At 37.4% G+C, this 20,387-nt stretch overlaps 2 protein-coding genes across 2 annotated transcripts; both read right to left on the bottom strand.

Annotated features, from left to right (window-relative positions):
• Positions 1-2,331: 2,331 nt before the first annotated feature.
• On the bottom strand, positions 2,332-9,559 carry LOC124632971 (UPF0489 protein C5orf22). The gene is made up of 4 exons (XM_047168023.1): positions 9,406-9,559; positions 2,904-3,764; positions 2,578-2,823; positions 2,332-2,498 (listed from the first exon to the last, which is right to left on the bottom strand). Exons 2-4 carry the CDS (start codon positions 3,702-3,704, stop codon positions 2,397-2,399), a joined length of 1,149 nt encoding a protein of 382 aa, XP_047023979.1. The 5' UTR covers positions 3,705-3,764; positions 9,406-9,559; the 3' UTR covers positions 2,332-2,396.
• Positions 9,560-10,435: 876 nt separating this feature from the next.
• LOC124633294 (lamin-C) lies at positions 10,436-20,292 on the bottom strand. The gene is made up of 10 exons (XM_047168473.1): positions 19,709-20,292; positions 15,888-16,020; positions 15,358-15,556; positions 15,022-15,143; positions 14,521-14,661; positions 13,985-14,190; positions 13,392-13,653; positions 12,357-12,578; positions 12,069-12,161; positions 10,436-11,982 (listed from the first exon to the last, which is right to left on the bottom strand). The coding sequence occupies exons 1-10, from the start codon at positions 20,137-20,139 to the stop codon at positions 11,935-11,937; spliced, it is 1,857 nt and encodes a 618-aa protein (XP_047024429.1). The 5' UTR covers positions 20,140-20,292; the 3' UTR covers positions 10,436-11,934.
• Between the last annotated feature and the right edge of the window lie 95 nt (positions 20,293-20,387).

Genomic DNA, 20,387 nt, shown 5'->3' on the forward strand with positions numbered 1-20,387 from the left:
GAACACAAAGTGATATAAAAATACTGAATGTATTCAGAGTTTGTTGATTCAGGTAGCGTACCGCACGATTATATTCCCTACGTGTGCAAAAACAGCTCTGGTCCATTCGATGTATAATTTCCTTGCATAAATAAATGACAATATGCCTGCGTTTGTTTCAACAAGGCCTATGTTAATTGAGCTCCTGTAACCTACTGAGAATTATTATTTCCAAGGTTTCTATCTATACATCTTAGAACTCAATAGTCGTGCAAATATTTTAGCTTACCTATGTGCCTTGCCTGTGTTTTGAAAATTTAAAGCTAAAATTGCAATCGTATCAGTTCATTCCGCAATAACAAGGTGTGATGAAAATAATGTTGATGGCACGTGGAGCCTATAAAATATTTTCTGAGTAGTGCGTTTTTATTGGACATAATTGGCACATAAGTTTTCCAGGCATGACCGACGCATGATGTAATGCGTTGTTAGTAATGTAATGTGACTATATAGAGTGTTCGATGCGCAGTTGACCCCAATCGCCCCCAATCGAAGGACTAAATTGTTTGTCCAATCAACTGATATTATCTTTAAAAATTCTACGTTTTATTATAGTCATTTAAAAGTTATCTCCATATTTCAGTATGAAGGCGATTCTTTCAGGACCAAATTATTTTCTGTTTAATGCCAGCAGAAATGCGGATGAGCAGTTTCTCTATTCAGTAATCGAAAGTTCGTGATTAATAACTTCCGAATAATGCAAAAAAACAAAAGATCATTCTGAACAGAATGAGTTAAGTTATCGACGGATAACGCTGACCGACAGTCTGCTTAGCAAAGTTTCATTGAGGGTTGTTATCTAAGCCAAGATATTTTGACCAGATAGCAACAACTACCTTGAATTGAGCCTACAGACACCTTCATAACAGTACACAGTAAAATAGAGTTACTTTATAGTGGGTTGTTGCTTGTCATCAAAATCCTGTGTTTTTATAATAACCTTAGAGGTATACTCCCTTCGGCACATCTTTCTTATTCGATTTATAATTACGTTAGAGAAGCACAGGAATCTTAGCGATTTCTTATTGAAGAAGATAGTTTAGTTACTCAACTATCAAATATGCATATTATAGATATTTCCAAACTGTACCTTGGTGCTATTGTCATCTTTCATCATCATCTAATTATGAAAATGATCACACGTGGGTGCCGTGTCATAAGCAGGCATGTATTAGTAAGGATGGTGTCACACATAGCTATAGGGCGTCGATCCTCTTGTTAATACTAATTGACCTGCTTGAGGTGTCACCGGCCTTCTCGGCTTTTAGCAGGTCCACTCATTGCTGACAAATGCCAATGTAATAATTTTATTGATCTGATTTAAGTACCTACTGAGTTCACCAAGAATCATAAATTATTTTGGAGTCAGTAGTTAATTATATTACATCATATAGGTAGGATGTAGTTGTAGGTACATAAGGTCATGAAATCAAACCAGTGCAAAAACTGATTGCTTCATCATCAATCAGAGCGAGTACACATTTTCTGGTGTATTCTAATAAATACACCACAAGGATCGGTTACCTAAGCCTTAGGCTATTGAGTTTAGTGCGAGTAAGTAGTAGTAAGTACAAGCATCTCTTATAATCTCTATTCGTTTATTTGCCAAGTCAATGCAGTTTTAAGACTTTGGCCACTTAACTAAAAGTCTCGCAGAAAATAAAAATAGTTTTTCCACCGCAGTGAAGCCTGCATCGTACTAAAACAGCGATATAACACTCGATAGTAAAGTTGTTATATTTTTATTATTCTTAAGTTAGCTGTATGTTCGCAGACTGCGGAACTACAATAACTTGTTCAAGTTGTCGTAATACTGTTCAAAGGCAATATTTCACTCTGGTAATTGTAGAGAACACTGTTTGTTAAAACACATTACAAATGAGTTACGACGATGCATTTGGCACCCGCGTTGAATGAGACTGCGTCTTACGACTCGCAGACATAGGATTAACGAGTACTCTACTATAGCTACCTAGTTTGAAGTGGTACAAACGGAACGCGTAACCGCCACACATTTACACTAAACAATGAATGTAGTGCAGTGAGTAACGTAAATTCCATGTTTACAGGGTAAATCCTCAAAAATATAGGTTTCTGATTCTGATAAACGTGACAACCTGACGGCTTAGTTTCCCGTAAATTTCTTGGTAGGTACCTATTTATGTATCATGTGCTGGTTGTCGGTGTTATGTAATAGGTACCCTAGACTGAGTAATTACGTAAGTAGTACTTTCTAATTTCAGACTACACCATAGCCCATGGGATTAGTGACCAGAAAATAATACAAATATGTATAAATAAATGTACTCCATTTTATTCCGTTCAGATTAAAAGCTTAAACGTTATTTAAACACGGCTTATAATGTCGTGGTATTTACATTGAGGTAATACAATGCTGGATCATCTGTGTCATACATTTCTTTCAAAGTTTCCAACACTAGATTCTGAATATAGTCCACCTGCAATAGAATGAAATATCAAATGTATAATTGGCTTTTAAACCAGTATTCATGGTTTACATATCAAGGCTTTACTAACCTGATGAGGAGGACAGTATCCATCGTCAGTAGATCTAGCAATAGTGATCAGTACAGGTGGAGGTATGTTTTTTAAAAGCGGAACTAGAGCTTTCTTGACCAAGTTTAGTATTTCTTCTTCCGTGCTTATGTGGTAAGGTAATCCACCCTGATCGCGGGTGCACCCTCCTGCGAACACTGCCCACCAGTCTGGCTTCTCGTTTAACCGTTCAGCTTCTTCCACGATTGCTGCTGCTAGGTCTGCAACCTGGTAAAGGAAATAATTATAAAAATAAAGTTAAATTTTGATACTAACTTTGTGCATGACTGCGGCGGGCGGTCACTTACCATGTGGTAGAGTTGAGTTCGTTCTCCTTGATATTCATCTAAGTTATTACATCGCTCCAAGTGCTGAAACAAGCGTTCAAGTTCCTCAAGTTGTCGTTCTCGCAGTTCAACAACTTTATCAATTGTTTCACTGTCGTTGTTGTCGGGAAGTTTAAATTCAAATATAGGTTGCAATCGATCGTAGACATTAATATTTCCGTACAGTCCAAGAAAAGGATTACCTGTACTGAAGAAATCTAGATCAATGTCAAGTACATAAGGTTGTGTAATATCGAGGTTAGTTATAAGCTTTTGAATATTGTTTTCATCTTCTGCAAGTGACGAATCAGAGAGTTCAGCTGATGTAAAAATAAACTTTCTCTTATTGACTAGTTGTGAGCAGTAAAGTGCATCGGAGAGGTAATACGGTTCCTTGCAGTCGACGCGCAGCTCGCCTGACGTCGGATGATCGCCGACGTGTATGGATCGCGTGTCGTCTCGGAATTGGCTCGCCCACGGCGGACGCAGCCACACGATTCGGCTGATGTGTCCAGCCGCCGCTGCCGGTACAATCCAATTTTCTATTTGTAATAATGGCAAAACATGTCTCCCAGAACGAGCTTCCTCTCCTTTCAATTTACGATCAATGAGCATATCAGGATGCGCATCCAAGTGTAGCAGAGTTGTTCCTTCTAATGGTAACTTTTTGCCTCCAATTGCAGAATATATGAATTGTAAAGCATCATTGTGTTCTTCAACTACATAAATAGGAATCTTTTTGAATCGCTTCAGATTCGTTACTTGATCACAGACTTCAGCCATTGAATTTCGAAGATCGTATGAAAAGTATGCCCACTATAATATTGAGATCTTGTTTTATAACTGTAAAGGAATATTAAAATATTAAACTAATGTATTGTTTGACATTGCTGTTAAAATGAAAGTTCGTTTAAGAAAATATATTAGTACTCCTACATACGCTATCCTTAGTTTCTCGTGATATTTAATAGAGAATGTTGATAGCTTTTTTATATTGATAATAATTCCTGTCCTTGTGCAGGTCAATAAAAAATATAATCAGGGTTTGTAATATTAACTGAACAGTATAACTTATGTAAACAACCCAGCGTTCTCTTGCCGAGACAACAGACTTTCGCTCTCGAAGTTATTTAGTCTATTCGAGGGTTTTTCCAATTTGGGTCAATGTCAAACGAGGGAAAAATTCGAGGGTAGGGCCACCCTGCCTATTACAGCTACTGCGCACTTATTACGAACATTTTGGCTGGCATATCCACGATATTGTGCCTTCATAGGCATCACCCGTGTTTACTGTTGAGTTGGTTTTGCAAGTTTTATAATGCGTGCTGGCGATGCTGCGAAGAGGTGACGCCGCAGCCTACTGCGTTATATTTTATCCCACCCAAAACAAAAATGTGAAAGACTGCCAAGTTCGATAATATGGGAATGCTTCGCCTATAAAAGAAGTGAGATCTGAATAAGTACCAAGTTCCATACACATACCTCAGTTAAAAATAGTTACTTTTTAATGATGTTACTTGGCAAGTTTTCATACACCTTGTTATAAACCTACTAAACGCAATGAATCAAGTATTTAATTTTCTATTAAAACTTGCCAAGTAATCATCATTAAAAAGTAACTATTTTTAACTGAGGTATGTGTATGGAACTTGGTACTTATTCAGATCTCACTTCTTTTATAGGCGAAGCATTCCCATATTATCGAACTTGGCAGTCTTTCACATTTTTGTTTTGGGTGGGATTTCATTTATTTTTGTAAGGTTGTTTATTTTATTTTTTTCTTATGATGAAGTTAGTTAAAGAAATGTCTCATTTATACTATTTTTTAGATTTTTTAATATGCACTATGTTTCTTACAAAGAAATGAACTATACTTCGGCCGTTCAGAGAATGCGTTCCTGACACCTATCAGTTAGTCACGACTAGTGATGGGCACAACATAACACTGAGTTCGTTACCGTTCCTTCAAAATGAACCGCCGCATTATTTTAAGATTATTTTCGTTTTAAATTGGCGGAATCATTTGTTTTATATTTTAGTTATTTAAGTGGAAACCAAAAAAAGGTAATATTCATATAATAAAATTGTTTTATTTATTCTTTGTTACAAGTACATTGAATTGAATGTGCGAACAGAATATTAATCAGACTCCGATTTGCTTGAGGAGGTGGTGTCTTCATCATCATCTTCGCCTACATGTATAATTATATTATTATCAATAACAGAATCAATCCTGATATCTCGGTCTAACAAAAGCCGGGTAATCAAATAAAAACAGATCGAAAACACTTGAAAAACGTGGTCTATGCGCACGAAACGACAACGGACGACTGTTTTAGCGTCACAAAATGGCGGCCCATAACGCCATTTGGGGTTACCATTTTTAATCTAAGTATAAAAATGCGGTTTGGTCATAGTTTTATTTTTATATTTCATAAACGTTATAATTAAGTCTTATAGTCCATTATTTTCCAATTCTTAAAAAGAAAATCAAAACGTATTATTTTATATTATAACTGTATAAGAACAGATTACGATACTTGCCTGTTATTTTTAGCACAGCACTACAAAATATAAACCGCTGACATAACCTTGTAATAGCGCAGTATAGATTTAGAAAAATATTGTTTACCAAGTTATTTGACACTCAGTTTGGCACAAAATTATAACATTCATTGATTATTGATATAATAATGTTGTTTTAATGCTCCTCAATTGTTAAAACGGTAAACAACCAGCAAAAATATTTTTATCGTAACTGCAACGCCATTGCAAAGTTACGTCGTCAGTTCAATCGCGACGTGTCAGGAACGCATTCTCTGAATGGCCGAACTATAGATTAACTATGACTAGATTTACCAACTGACTGACATGACATGTTATCATATATTATGTTCGTGGATCAAAGTTACACATTTGTTATTTTCGAAAGTGATTCACACTTGGCCGTTTTCAGATTTTTACGTTACTTTGACTAAATACAAACCTTTGTACCATTCGAAGATATATTATATAAATATAGATAAATTTAGTTCGTTTTAGTTCCTTAGGGGTATAAATTTACACCGGGTATAAAACACCTTCATTATTTTGAAACCGACTCACACTTGGCCATTTTCAGATTTTTCCCTTTACCTTGACATAAAGACCTACCTCCATGCCAAATTTCAAGTCAATACGACCATTGGAAGTGGTCTAGGTTTTTGATGAGTGAGTCAGTGAATAAGTGAATCAGTGTATAGTAAAAATAGCGATTTTCTGACGTCAATATCTCAAGACCTACAATAGGTATATTAATGAAATTTTGTATTTTAGATAAGTGAGGGGGTCTCAACAGATACTAGAAATTTGATATGCGTAAATAAAATAGATTTTGAGTTACAGGGGGGTCGAATTTGGCCCGAAATGGATCGTGTAATATAACCCACGGCCGGTGTGTCGCCTTTTTTGCTCGAACTTGGCGGACACACTGCCGTGTGTCTAGATAAAAACTGAAAGAAAATGTGAACGTGACGAAAGCCAAGCTAGGAGAGCTTGACTTTGTCTTAACCCGGAATTGTTGATTTTCTCGATTACCAATAAATTGCAAGATTAGGTAGATATTCGTTCGTAGGTCTAATTTTAATATTACCTATTGCCAAAACCTATCAATTTGCAGAAGCTCAAACATAACATCCAGAGGTAAGTAGGAACTTCAATATTAAGTAGATATCCAGAGATTTCTTTTGTGGGGCGTAATATTATTTGAATTCATCAGGGTATGGGGCTGCGGTGCGCGAATCTCATCAAAACGGGCCATGAACGTTTTCCATTAGCGTCGGCAAACTTCCGGCTGGCGCGCTGCGTAGTTGCGCGGTAGCTAGAAGGAGGCGGATGGCGCGGGGTGGCGGGGAGGCTGCTGCAGGAGCCGCGGAGGAGGGGTGTTGTGACGGCGCGAGCCCGGGGTCGATAGCGCGCGTCACTGACGTCACTACGCTACTACGCCCGCCCAAACATACCCCCGCGCGCGCCTCTCCCTCCTGACCTATTGCGCCGTTACGCCCACCTGGGTCAAGGTATGGAAGCCCGCTGGACCCGCCCGGATGTTCAAATACCTTCAGCCGACGTTACACTATATTACGTAGTTAAATAAAGGTTAACAATCGTTTTTTCTTTATAAGCAAACAGACGCCCACGTTTAAAGGATAGCAACATTCATTGATGTAACCTAACGCATTCATTAATAACGCGTTAGTACGCAAATCATTCATGTATCATCCTATATCATGAACTACAAGTACTGAAGAAATTGTTGAAATGTCGCATCAGACGCAGAAGTGAGATGGGGATGACTTCGAAGTTAGAACTTCTAAAAGCAAAAGTAAGCATAATTTTTTAGGTGGACTGTTTAGCTTTTAAATTAAAAGGGCTGAATTGTATTATACTTATCTTGTTTCAGAAAGTAGTAAAATCGCGGAAAACAGGTAGTTAGCATTTAATAATAACCCTTACTAATTTTATAAATGCGAAAATAATTCTGTTGATCAATCCGTCGCGCTTCCGCTAAAAATAGAGAACCCATTTAAATGAAGTTTGGTACGCATGGTGATAAGTCTAGAGCCTGAGAAGGAAATAGCACAGAGACTGGGTATAGGGGCATATTCACGTCTTGTTGTCCAAATACCCGATCATTCTAAAGCTGTTTATAAATTCATACATTATACCTAAGCAATGTGTATTAATACATACTTGATATATTTAAAAAGCTGCGTGCTCATCCACATCATTCCGAAAATAAATAACTGATAGGTCTGGTTGCTTTCTTTAATTAAATTTTTCTTCCAGCATAATGCACTTGTAAAACATCCCATCAGGTCAAAAATCTAGAGGGCCTACATCATTTGACCCATACTTTCAGGGCCACCTAAGGTCCAGGGTCCAAAAAATTCGTATATAACTTTATTAAATTCGGGTACATAAAATAAAGGAAGCATATACGAAGAGTATTTAGGGGAGTAGGTACATTAAGGAAGTACATAATGGAGGGAGTAAATAGCAGGTTTAAAAGAGCAGAGTTATGTAACGGGAGAATATAAGGGAGTACATAACAGGTTTCAAGAGCAAATATACTTATAGTAATACAATACAAAATGTTTTATTTCTGTACTAAAATATAGTAATGGTACATAGGGGGAATACTAAAGGAGAAAATAATGGAGTTTATACATATTGTATGTGAGGAAGTAGGCGATTAAAAGTACCCTAAAAAAGGAATAGGTGTGAAGTCACAAATAAATTAGGGTTGTGTAGTTGCCCACAGTGCCCACTACGGGAGATCCACCACTGCACCTAGGATATTGGTAAAATATTGAAAATGTTTATACCCATTACTTTACTATTTATTTTTATCAGGCACTTAGGATAGAAAGACATAGATACACTTAAACTAAAGCGCAGTTTTTTTAAACACTTGTTTGACTTAGTAAAATTATCAAAGTTTTACTTGGGGTTGCTGGGGAGATTCTGGACAGCAAGTCATTATCTAAAACAGACTTATAGTAAAAGGAAAAACAGATTTATAGTAAAAGGCTATTCCTTTTACTATAAATCTGTTAACAAACTAAATTTGAAGTCTGGCCTATTCAATACACATTGTGAACAATTGTTATATAATTTGCAAAATAGATGATGGGTTTCCGGGGCTACCAACAATGCATAGCTGTACTATAGAAAAGTGCATATGCTCTTGTACATATTACTTTCAAGTTTTTGTGCTATGTACATGTAACATTAACACAAGTGTTGTTAAATATATCATGATAGCTACTGCATAGCTCTCCAATTTTTTTAATCTAACAGGGTTTATGTGTACTTTATAAAATGTACAACCTGTATAGCATGGAATGCTTATAATAAAGCTAGAGCTAGCTACAGCCTTGTAAATAAATAATGCTGCCATTGTAAAGAGGCTGAACCAAGTTTTAAAAAATATTAATTTTCCACTTGAGCTTTCACTCTTGTGTGGTGAAGGGCGGGCGTTTTGGGGGCTGTCTTTTGTTTTTGACGACGAAAAGAGCTGATTTATCAGCTTAATTTGAATAAACGTTTTTGAGTTTGAGTGAGTTTAAGTTTGAGCCTTGAGGATAGCCAATTTTTTTTATTAAGTATGCTATATAATTGCCATTGCAAAGAGTAAAATCTTTAAAAACTTTCACATTTATAATATTGAAAATTATTTTGTTATGTATTGTATATTATCATACTGAATAGAAGTTGTTGTTGCTGGTTGCGGTATTAAGGAACTTGGGTCGTCTTAGTAACTTTTTAAAATAAAGTATGTATTTCTATTGACTGGCATGACACAGCTAGGAACATAAGACATAAAAGATAACAATTATTATAACTGCTTTATTTATGTTAAAAATATATGTTAAAACTATTTGCCTGTGTTTGAGTAACTCTTTAAACACCTAATGATAAGCGTCACAAAATAACAAGTTCTTACTTTATTTCTCCTGGATTTTTGGGCTTAAACTGACTATCACACAGCATACATTATCATATAAATTATTTTCAAAATAAAACTGTTTCAAGACAAGAGAGGTTCTTTTTATTTTTTTAATCGAGGCCTGACGCTAATATATGTACTAATGACAGTGACATTGACAGTGACTTGTACGAGCGTATGACGGCGACTAGTGCTTGAAACGAAACGTTTTAATTGCGCAATATTTTAATCGTAATATGGATGGTCTAGGAAGCGCCTTATATCAAGGATCCTCCATTTCAAGCAGCTTCTACATTACTTGCAGAATTAGCAAAGATTAGGCGAATATGAGGACTGTGGAGACGCACCTCAGCTTACTTCTTGGCCTCTCTATTACTCCTTCCTCATTGTGTCAAGGAACTTTACCTGTAGTGTGGACGCTGCTCTATATTAAAATTATCTGTGTGTTGTCAATTGTATACTTCGTATTATGTGAAAAATCACTTCGTTTCAGTAGTTCCGGAGCCTTTAGGGGTACATACAAACAAAAAAGTTTCCTCTATCATATTAATTTAGATTTCAACTGATATAAATGGTGCTGGAGCCATATGAGAACCATTTCAAGCTGCATCAGCGTTCGTTACCATTACAGTATTGTGTCAAAAATACCATATTATTTTTAAAAAGAGTAACCATGGATTTTCTTGCCCGTTCTTCTCCATAGGAAGCTACTTTTGGAATGAGCATTTAAAATCAAACTTAATTATATTTTTGACGTTTAAGTGCTTGTAAAATCATCATTTTCTTGTAAGACCTAGAAATAAATGATTTGACTTTATCTTTACTGAATAAAAAGGCAGAAGAAACCTAATTAACGACACCTCTTAGTAGTCTGTGTTAACGACTGATTTCCATGGGAAAATCAGTCAGTCAAGGTTAACTGTATCGACGTTCTAGCCACGTATACGGCACGCCCCGGGCAGATTTCGGTCTAAAACAACGAATCATTTGTAAGCAGAGGGGGTGAAAGGAGAAATAAAACAATTTGAAACTTAAATATAACTTTATTTTAATATTATATGGTTTATTACATGGAAGATATAAACTGGGTCCAAACTAAAAAGGTCTCATGATTACTCATAAAACAAAGTAGAATGATAATGAATCAGATTCTATCCTCAATGATTAAAAACATAAATTACCACTAAGTGTGAATTTTAATAATCATTTTTTAGTCAAAACTTTATTCAGAACCCACTATAAATGCTATTATTTTCTCATTTTTATTCTGACGTAGTCTTTCATTTGAGACTTGCACCTACATATTCATTTAAGGTTTTTTTTTAACAATCAGTCATGAAATGGTTATTCAATTGCATATCTTCCGATTACATGATTGGATTACTTTACCACAAATTGAAAACAAAAGTTAATTTCCTCCTTAGACCAAAGAATAACCTTGAACAATATATTATTGAAAGACACCACACAAGATATTTGCGTTTGTAAGCGCTCATAATGTTTGAAGTCCTAAAATACTCAGATGCGTACTAACGCTTAACCTAAATCGCCATCGATTGTGATAGTCAACAGAAACTTAACCTAATACAGTGAATTTATCTAGTTCAAAGTAACTAAGAATAATGATATTATTAGTAGATTTAATCTACGTATTGATGAATCGGACGCTTTAAATTATTGTATTTCAATGGATATAAAATTTCTTATGATAACTTAGGAAAGGGTGGGGTGAACAAAAACGGTATTTCTATACTTACCCACTACGGATTGCAATCCCCCAAAGCATTATTTTAACGATTTCATATACTTTAGCAAAATATTCAGAGTTCCACTGAAGCTAGAACTAGAAAGGAAATGTTCCGCAACATCTTTGAAGGATTGCAATCATCTCACCAATAAGTGAACGATTTCTTTGTACTTTGTTCACTGTCTATATATTATAATCATAAAAAGCCGCATTAGGCAGTGCTTATAAACTTATTATAATTGAAATATTATAATTTGATGACCAGAGATAAACCAAAACAGGAAAAATTGTCGCTGACAAGACGAACATAGAAGGCATAATGTATTTATTTCAGTAATATCTGATAGGCATATAGCTAGTTTCGTATATGTTAGAATACTAAACTGAACATTTCGTTCCTTGTGACAAATTGGGTAGACAGATATATTTCATTTCCTGTAACTGATACCTTGAGGCAAGTATTGTTGCTATATGCCTATTAGATGGTACCTGCTGTCTCTTCACAACTCCACCGAATTTATTTAATGTCTTATTTATACTATAACAACTGCAATATTTTTAACAACAATTTGTAGTCTTTGCTAGCTTTAATTTGATAATATATTTTTTTTTTTAATCTAGTCTAGATGTGGTTTGTTTCGGTGTAGAAATAAAGACTGTTCTACTGGAACTATGTTAGTTAATCTGAAGGATGCCCATAGGGCAGAGTCCACAGCTCCGGGTGAAGCGAGAGGCACCGTGTGGCGAGTGCGGCCGGCCGCCTCAGGACCGTGCCGCTGTTACATAATACGACAGTTCTCGTCACCAGCCTGACGAAGTTCTCCAATCTACAATAACGAGTTATTATTTAATAACAATTAAGTAATTAGTCTCTTCTGATGTTGTATTTAAAAGCTTGTTTCTTGTTAGGTACCTGTTCACGACGAGGGTACTTGTGCGTCAGCTCGCGGTGTCTCTGGGCGCTGGTGCTTATTTGTCGCCGTAGTCTCTCCGACACCGCGACTTCCTGTGGTGCAAAAAATATATTTGAATTAGAAATCACATTACTTGGATAATAATCAGCTTTACATGCCTCCCGTCACTTCTAATACCTGAATTTAAAGTATCCAAACTGATTCACATGTTTTGTGTGAAATTGTAACTAACAGACAAACTCACTTTCGCATTCATATAATTATCGAGTAAGAATTGATAAAATTACCTCCTGGTCGTTGTTGAGTAAGGCAGTAGTGAAGGAGTCGGCGACGAACCACTTCTGTCCCTTCATGACGATGTCACGCGGCGGATCGTGGTCGACGCCGGCGTCAGCTGACCACACGGTGGCGATCGCGCCCGGCTCCAGCTTCACGGTGCGGTGGAACTTGAACACTGTCTCCTGGTCACCTGCTTTACGGACGATTTGGTAGCCGCCCAGGCTCAATTCCTGTGTTAAATATTGTAGGTTTGTAATTTGTTTTGTTAAAAAATGGTGAGTGAATATTGTAACTCTTCTTCCTCCGAGCCTTTTTCCCAAACTATGTTGGGGTCGCCTTCCAGTCTAACCGGATGTAGCTGAGTACCAGTGCTTTACAAGGAGCGACTGTCCTATCTGACTGCCTCAACCCAGTTACCCGGGCAACCCAATACCCCTTGGTGTCTACACAGTGGCACAGTGGCTGGAGTGAATATTGTAACTATGTAACAAATTAAACAAAAATATCACCATCCACAGTCAAACAGCTAAACTAGTTGTTTTGTGGGAATATGTTAAGGCCCCAGTACACGTTGGCCCAAGTGCGGCCAATACACGCCATCACCAATGTGTACACGGGGTATTGGTGCAGGTTGGCGCGCATTCGGCGAGTTGTCGGTTTTTGGGCACACATCAGAGGAATCGTGGCCCAGCTTGGCGTGTGGTGTTTACACATTCGGCCAATGTTTAGTTCGTCACCGGCCGCTGAGGATAGTACACTTTTGTGTTGCGTATAACAATAAATAAAGTAGTAAATATAGTAGTGTATTATAATATAAATATAGTAGTACAGTATAGTATAAATATAGCAGTGTAGTATACAAATAAACAGCCGCAGCCGTAACTACCTCGACGTCCATCGCAAGTGGTTTGCCAGGCAGCAATGAGCCATGTGCCAATGTGTAAACACCATTTGATCGTGGCCTACATTTGTGCATTGCAAAGCTTGGCCCAACACAGGCCAACGTGTACTGGGGGCTTAAAGTAAGAATGATAGCAACGCACCTTCTTGCCCTTGTTCCTGATCTTGACGAAGGTGCCGTCGGGGCAGGCCTCGGCGACCTCGAGGTCTCCCTTGGCGCTGGAGGTGACGCTGAAGTCGTTGAGGCTGCGCTCCTCGGACTCGTCGAGCAGGGTGCGCTTGCGGGCGGCGCGGAGCGGGGTGGCGCGGCGGGACGGGGTGCCGCGGGAGCCGCTCGCACTCATAGATACGCCGCTAGCGGACGCGCGGGACTCGCGACCAGGGGACTGAGTGGTCAGGTTCAGCCTGGGAGGATGATGATAGTAAGTTGTTGCCTCTTTCAAGGTGTCTTTAAAATGTAGTTCAAATCGTAGACTACATTCGTTAGCAAAAGAGCAATCCTGAGACTGAATCATGTGCAACACAAAAACCTTGAAGTATGCAACACTGAACATTAAGAAAGTGAAAATTAGGTAGTAAGACTTAAATTTCATAGTACCATATTTTTTTACTATTTTTAAATAGATAATTATTAAGTGTTTACATGCCAAACTTTTGTTTTAACATCTATTGTAGCAGTTACCAAGAAAAACCTGATTATCATTACATACTAGGTACAAACTATCCCAACTCTTACCTGTCCTCCTCTCCTTCAAGCAGAGCGCGGTATGTAGCGATCTCGTAATCAAGCGAGATCTTGATGTCCATGAGCGTGGCGTACTCGCGCAGTTGCGCCGCCATCTCGTCGCGCAGCCGGGACAACTCCTGTTCAAGCGACGCCAGGTCCTCCGCGTGGCGGGCACGTTCAGTCTCCAACTGGCGCTCCAACTCGCGGCAACGGTTCTATACGATGTATATTATAGTTAGAAAAAAATATGGAAAAACTACATCCGAAATAAGTTCAAGAGTCTGAAGTATCTCTTTGGCTTTGTAGCAGATTTTATAGATATAAAATTATCTTCTGTGCAGTCTCACCAAAGCAGTCACAAATTAAATTTTATGGCAAAAGTAATGAACAAAAAAACTGATTATTCTCTACAACTACCATTACCGTGTGAAGTCTAATAGAACTGCTTTGACTCAGCTGTTGTAAGTTGCATTTTTTGCTCTACTATAATCGCAAAAGAACTTGGTTTATGACCCATAAAATTGTTTAAAAAAATGCAAACTTACGCTTAGTGCTGCGTTCTTGTTCTCCAGATCGTTGAGCGTGGCGTTGAGGCTGTCGATGCGTGTGCGCATGGTACGCAGCTCTTCAACGGCAACGCTGGCGGCCGTGCTATTGCGGTTAGCCGCGTTGTGCAGATTCTTCATCTGAACAAATTGTTTGAAATGTTTAATAAAAACCAATGATTAGATTATTTTTTATTTATATATTTAACCGCACGGAGTGACATAGTGCGTAGTGAAGTGTTACTAACATAGATTTAAGTTTTTTTATATACTAACACTGTGAGTATAATATATTATGTATGTTAGTCTTTAAGGTATATATTTATGGGTCTATGCAGCCTGAAAATAAAGAGATTTGATTTACCTCAAGTTCATAAACTGAACTGTATTTTGTATGTTTTAATATTAAATAGGTTCTTGTAGAATTCAAGAACCATTGACAACTACTGTAATAATTTAAAATATACAAGTCTAGAATAGACTACGTAATTGAGTAATTACCTTGTTTTCATAGAGAGCTTCAATTTCGTCGCGGTTGGCCTTGATGTTGGCTTCCTGTTGTTCACGCAACTCTTGCAGACTCTGCTGCAGCTTAGCTTCGTACTGCTGGGCCAAGCGACCATCTGCGAAAATTATATTTTGTTCGAATTTCCACCTAATTAAATCTTAGAACATTTTGAAATAAAAGGATCCAGCACCTGCTAAGCAGTGTGCTTTTAAATGCGTTATACAACCACATAGAAAAAATAATTAAATAAATTGAACTTGGTCGCAAACGCATTTTTTTTGTGCTGCTTTTGCATTTAATAAAGACTAGTGTCTAAATTCTCTGCTCACCGATTTCAGAGATTTCAACCTGTCGCCTGGTACGCGTCTCCTGCAACTCCTGCTGGTACACCTGTTCCTTGAAGGCCAGTTCCTCGCGCAGGCTCTGCACCGTGTTCTCCATATCGATACGGCACAGCATCTCTTCTTCCAAGGTCTTGCGGGTCTCCGCGTACACCTTGCGCAACTTCTCCAATTCCTTGGCCAGCTCCTGCAAGTTTATATTTATGAAACATCGTTCAGGACACAGATTAAAACTTGCGCGATACCGCTGCGAATGTTGCAACTTAATAAGGAAATGCCAACAGTTGTTAGGGGTCATCCAAGCCACAAGGAAAATAGCAACATGACCTAGTGCATATCTAAAATCAAATATAGTAACAAGGTAATCAAGCATGAATTTATCAAGCAGTGATATTTTGCACACCCGCTAGTGTGTGGATGGCGCCGGCAGCCTAGGATTTCCGGGTGTACAGTGAGTAAGGATGTAGGCGTTCTGCGATAATCATTGAAACCATGCCATGGGGCAAAATAATACATACCCTGGCTTCATCTTGAGCCTTCTTCTTATCAGCGAGAGCTGTGTTGTATTTGTTAGATTCTTCAGTGTAGCGCGTCTCGAAGTGCCGCGACATATTGTCGGCTTGTTGCCATTCTTTAGTCTTCTTTTCCAAGCTGGAATATAAACATAATTCGTTATGTCATCCGTAAAATATTCTGGTATCATCATTGTAAGAAGTACATCGTAAAGATGAAGGTCTTTCTGGTACCTGTGAGTATTTCGTACTTAATTTTTAGATAAATATGGATGAGTAAACATTCCATTTACATAATTAGATGGACAAGTTATTGAATACACGAAACCGTGACATCTAAACGACAATCCTCAGAAATAAAGTTGTGTTTCCATGCGGCGTGTTGTTGCGCAACCGCACACGGAATGTTTTTGTAAACACGCCACTATCCAGTTCCCGCGTGTTCTCGGTGCTGCCATGAATAACATTTTATATGTATGCGTCGGTTATTTGATTCTCGTATTTCCCGCTCCTCATGAAACAACTTCGTTTCACGAGGCGGGACCGTCATGTAAAACCTTGGCCAATTTAAAACTTAATTGAACGATGACTCATAAACTCGATAAGGAGTGATAGCTTGAGTCTCAGACCAATTGGTAATTCGAACGGAAGTGCATGGCAGATAACCATACAAATAAGGGTACCCAAAATTTTATTTTGCAAAGCAATTTTAAAATTGATATTTTTGTAGATTATGAGAGAATTTATTTAGAGATGACAAAACCATGACGTCATTTATCGTTTGGGGGTACATAATATCTACTGCTGATATTTACGAACGACCGAGGTCAATCACTAAAATAACGATTGCGTGCTTGCTTACTCGCCCACCCGTGCCCTAACCGATCTTATTCTATTAAACATTTTTGCCATGGGGACGTTTGTTCAATAAATACTGTCGCGATCTAAATAAGATTTTATGTTTAGACTAATCCAGGGTTATATGCTTAAATTTATTAATCTGCCTTAAATAAAATCTTTCCCCTGGAAACAGCAAGGAACGGTTAGAAAAGCCGCAAGGGTGTCGACGTGCGCGGCGCCTAAGCATAGTGATCTATTTTGGTTTTGGACATACCAAAGCTATACAAAATACCTATTACACTTTTTAAGTGACCTAGTTTCCAGTAGCAGACAAGGAGACATTCAATGAAATATCCCTAGAGCTATGATTATACACAATGAATAAGGATAACAAGTACACAGATGGTTGCGTCTAACGTACAATTCGCGACGCGGGAGGCTCTTGAAAATAGAGCAATTTTATTCGATTCAAGTAAAACTTGGCGTTTCAATAATAAGACATATTTTCAAGAAGTCGTCAGCGATATTATTGTGTCCAGTTTGAATTCAAAGAAGGTGGAACTGATGTCATAGCTACGTAAATATGTCGATTACGTCATTGGCAAAGCTTTGGTCAAGTTATTAGTCACAAAACGTGGATGATGGTTTAAATAATAAGTACATACCTACATAGTCAGCTATGTAATATTTACATAGCACATGGTGTGTATTTACTGTTTTTGTCAAATATTGGGTAATATGATGAGATCGTTATTATGTTTGTAAAAGCGCGCTAAGCTCGCGATGTGTGGGCCGGGCATCGGAAGCGCGCGCGTTGTAAACCTGCCAGGGTCAACAGCCGTCGCCTTCAAAGTTAATCTACGTCTAGGCGGAAACTTGATCTAACTCAATATAGCCTGTGATTTGTGGCATGAACTTTATTTCGAGCTTGGGTTATGTAGGTTTGATACTTGTGGGTTGACTCGAAAATGTTGTAGGTATGTTCAAAAATATGATTGTGTTTATTTTAAATCAACATTTAAAAGGATTTCATTTTAATTTTGCTCTTTCAACTTAATTTGAGTACAATCGTAAAATCCTTTACATTTCAATTCAGAACAACTTCTTAATGAAGCATTTTTATCTTTATAAAGCGGGATTAAATAATTATGGATTTAAAAACCGATAAGATAAAATGGCAAAATAAACGAAAGCTAGAGAAATGTTTGCGTTACGAGGAGAGCTCCGTGACCCAGTTGTAAAATTTGCGTGCGTCAAGGTCGCAAGCCCGAACCTCCCTTGTTACCGTAAAATTGTATGCTTTGGTAAATAATATGTATTGTATACAGGTTGGTACATTGTTTGTAACTTATCATGGCTCCCCATCTATATCCAACTGTAGGTGACTTTGCTTAGACCTTTTGTCTTTGTACAAAATGGTTTCTCTTTTTCTATCTAACCATTTTTAGGTGAAAGAAATACATTATTTTGCTTGTTTAAAGGAATAATTAATGGGAAAATGTAAACCATTACATAAGATTATGGTGTTTAAATAATGAGTTTTGCGATTTTTTTGTGGACACTACACATGCACCAAAACTGTATACAGTTATCCATTTCTTCTTTATTTTTGCCGGAAGTAGCTTGAAAATTACCTAATGCTTAACTAATTCATTTCATCTATCAATAAAGTGATGATATAAGTAGTTTAAAAACATATTTCACTTCTTTATTTGTGTTTTTCTAATAAGGCTATAATGTATGTGTGTGACCTCTGTCTGAAACATTCAATGTCTGCCGAAACTGGCAAACAGAGTCAAGGTGAAGTTAAAAGACATTATTATTATCACCATATGGATGAAGCTCATTGCACAATGCATTGTTCAATTAGCACTGCACTTTAGTGAAGGATCATCAATAACTTGCTTAAAGAATTCCAGGTATTACTTATGAACAATGATTAATCTATTTATCATGGCAGGCATTTATTAGGTGTGCAGCCATATCAATATGATAAAGTATGTGATAAAAACCATTTTATTTACAAGCACACATGCTATCATAATCCTAAACATTAGATATAACTAATAAGAATAGCGTGTACTGAAAGCATTTGTGTCTGTATAAATCATTAAAAATCATATTATGAAGTAAAATTTCAGAGTAAACAATTTCACCTTGACACAAATCTGTTGCTATCTAGGCCGCTTCCTAAGACTAAACATTTTGTAATCAACATTTATTATTTTGAGTTACTTCTGTAATAAAATCTGTGTGTCTAATACAACATGTTACAAGGTAAAGTTGGTTCAGCATGAAGATAAACATTAACTATAAATTATTAGGTTTTTTGGAAATGTATTTTAATAAAAAAACAGGAATGGATGGCATAGTGGGGATAACTAATATTATTAGGCTATTTTTACTCTGTTGTTGTAATGATTTTATTTTTGAAAGTTTCTACTGTGTATTATACTATTTAAGTGTTACGATATTCAATTACATAATTTGTTGTAGTTATGACTGTTTACAAACAAGTTTTGTTTTGTATGACCAGAGTTTTGGCATCAACTGCTGTAGCTTTTGCCAATCTGTAGTACTATGCTGTCTGAAATGAAATGATACCTTACAAGTAAATACCATCTGGATATCTAGGGAAATATTAAAATAATTTTAATTGCTAAAATAGACAAAATAGGAAATTTTAACATAGAAAACCAAATGTATTGTTTATAAACAAATTATTCAAAATTACAACAGAGTTTTAGACAATATAGTCGCATCGTTATAGTTAGGAATGTGATTAGTTGGGTTAAAACGGGCTATGATGTCACAGTGTCGTAAAAGCGAGGTCGGCCGCGCTCGTCACACCGCACCCGCTAAGAAACTCCGCCGATGACGTAAACTTGCTATGCTAAGGTTAGCCGGAAGAACTTGCTACCACATGCAGCACATTTATTTATAGCTAAGTTATAAACACAAAGTTAATCAAAAGTGAATGCACTTACCGCTTTTTCAAGTCATCATTCTCTTCATATAACCTCTTCATGTCAATTTCCAATTTAGCCTTTTCACGCGATGTTTCATCCAAGAGTCTACGGGCATCTTGCAATTCATGCTCGTACATTCCCTTGATGTTGGAAACCTCGCGTGTGACCACCTCCTGTGTGGTTGTGATCTCGCGACGCAAGCCAGAATTTTCAGTTTCCAATTGTCTGACTTTATCAATATATGCCGCCAAGCGGTCATTAAGATTTTGTAACGCATCTTTCTCCTGCAGACGGGTGTGTCTTGTAGGGCTCAGCGGGCTATTTGGCCGGCCGGCTGAACTAGAAGGGCGGCTTCCCACAGGAGTGCTTGACTGCTGCGGGCTTTGCACTGACGACACCACACTTATGTTAGAGGACGATGTAACAGTCTTTTTTGTTTTGGACGACATCTTAATGTTTTTTTCTTTCACAAATAAATAAGACTCCACACAAGTAATTATTAACTCCGCACGAGTGTACACTCCGTCAGCAGCCAAGCGTAGAGCTCACGAAAAGCAAGCAAACGCTAAACGCAGCCGACCAATCAAATCGTAATAAACCCAAGCTTGTGTAGTCACGTGACCATTGAGTCATAACAAATGTTGCCAGGTGCAGATTCTAGAAATGTCCAATTGCGCTTGCTGTAAGTATGTAAGCA

Source organism: Helicoverpa zea, chromosome 1 (genome assembly GCF_022581195.2).
Source record: "Helicoverpa zea isolate HzStark_Cry1AcR chromosome 1, ilHelZeax1.1, whole genome shotgun sequence".
Taxonomy (NCBI): Eukaryota; Metazoa; Arthropoda; class Insecta; order Lepidoptera; family Noctuidae; genus Helicoverpa; species Helicoverpa zea.

Excerpts from the sequence above, each read along its gene's own strand:
- LOC124633294 (XM_047168473.1), bottom strand. The coding sequence starts at position 20,139 with ATGTCGTCCAAAACAAAAAAGACTGTTACATCGTCCTCTAACATAAGT. Across the intron at positions 14,662-15,021 it reads AAGCTCTCTATGAAAACAAG|ATGAAGAATCTGCACAACGC; the intron begins GTAATTACTCAA and ends CAATTTGTTCAG. Across the intron at positions 14,191-14,520 it reads ACAAGAACGCAGCACTAAGC|AACCGTTGCCGCGAGTTGGA; the intron begins GTAAGTTTGCAT and ends TACATCGTATAG.
- LOC124632971 (XM_047168023.1), bottom strand. The coding sequence starts at position 3,704 with ATGGCTGAAGTCTGTGATCAAGTAACGAATCTGAAGCGATTCAAAAAG. Across the intron at positions 2,824-2,903 it reads GAACTCAACTCTACCACATG|GTTGCAGACCTAGCAGCAGC; the intron begins GTAAGTGACCGC and ends TTCCTTTACCAG. Across the intron at positions 2,499-2,577 it reads GATACTGTCCTCCTCATCAG|GTGGACTATATTCAGAATCT; the intron begins GTTAGTAAAGCC and ends ATTCTATTGCAG.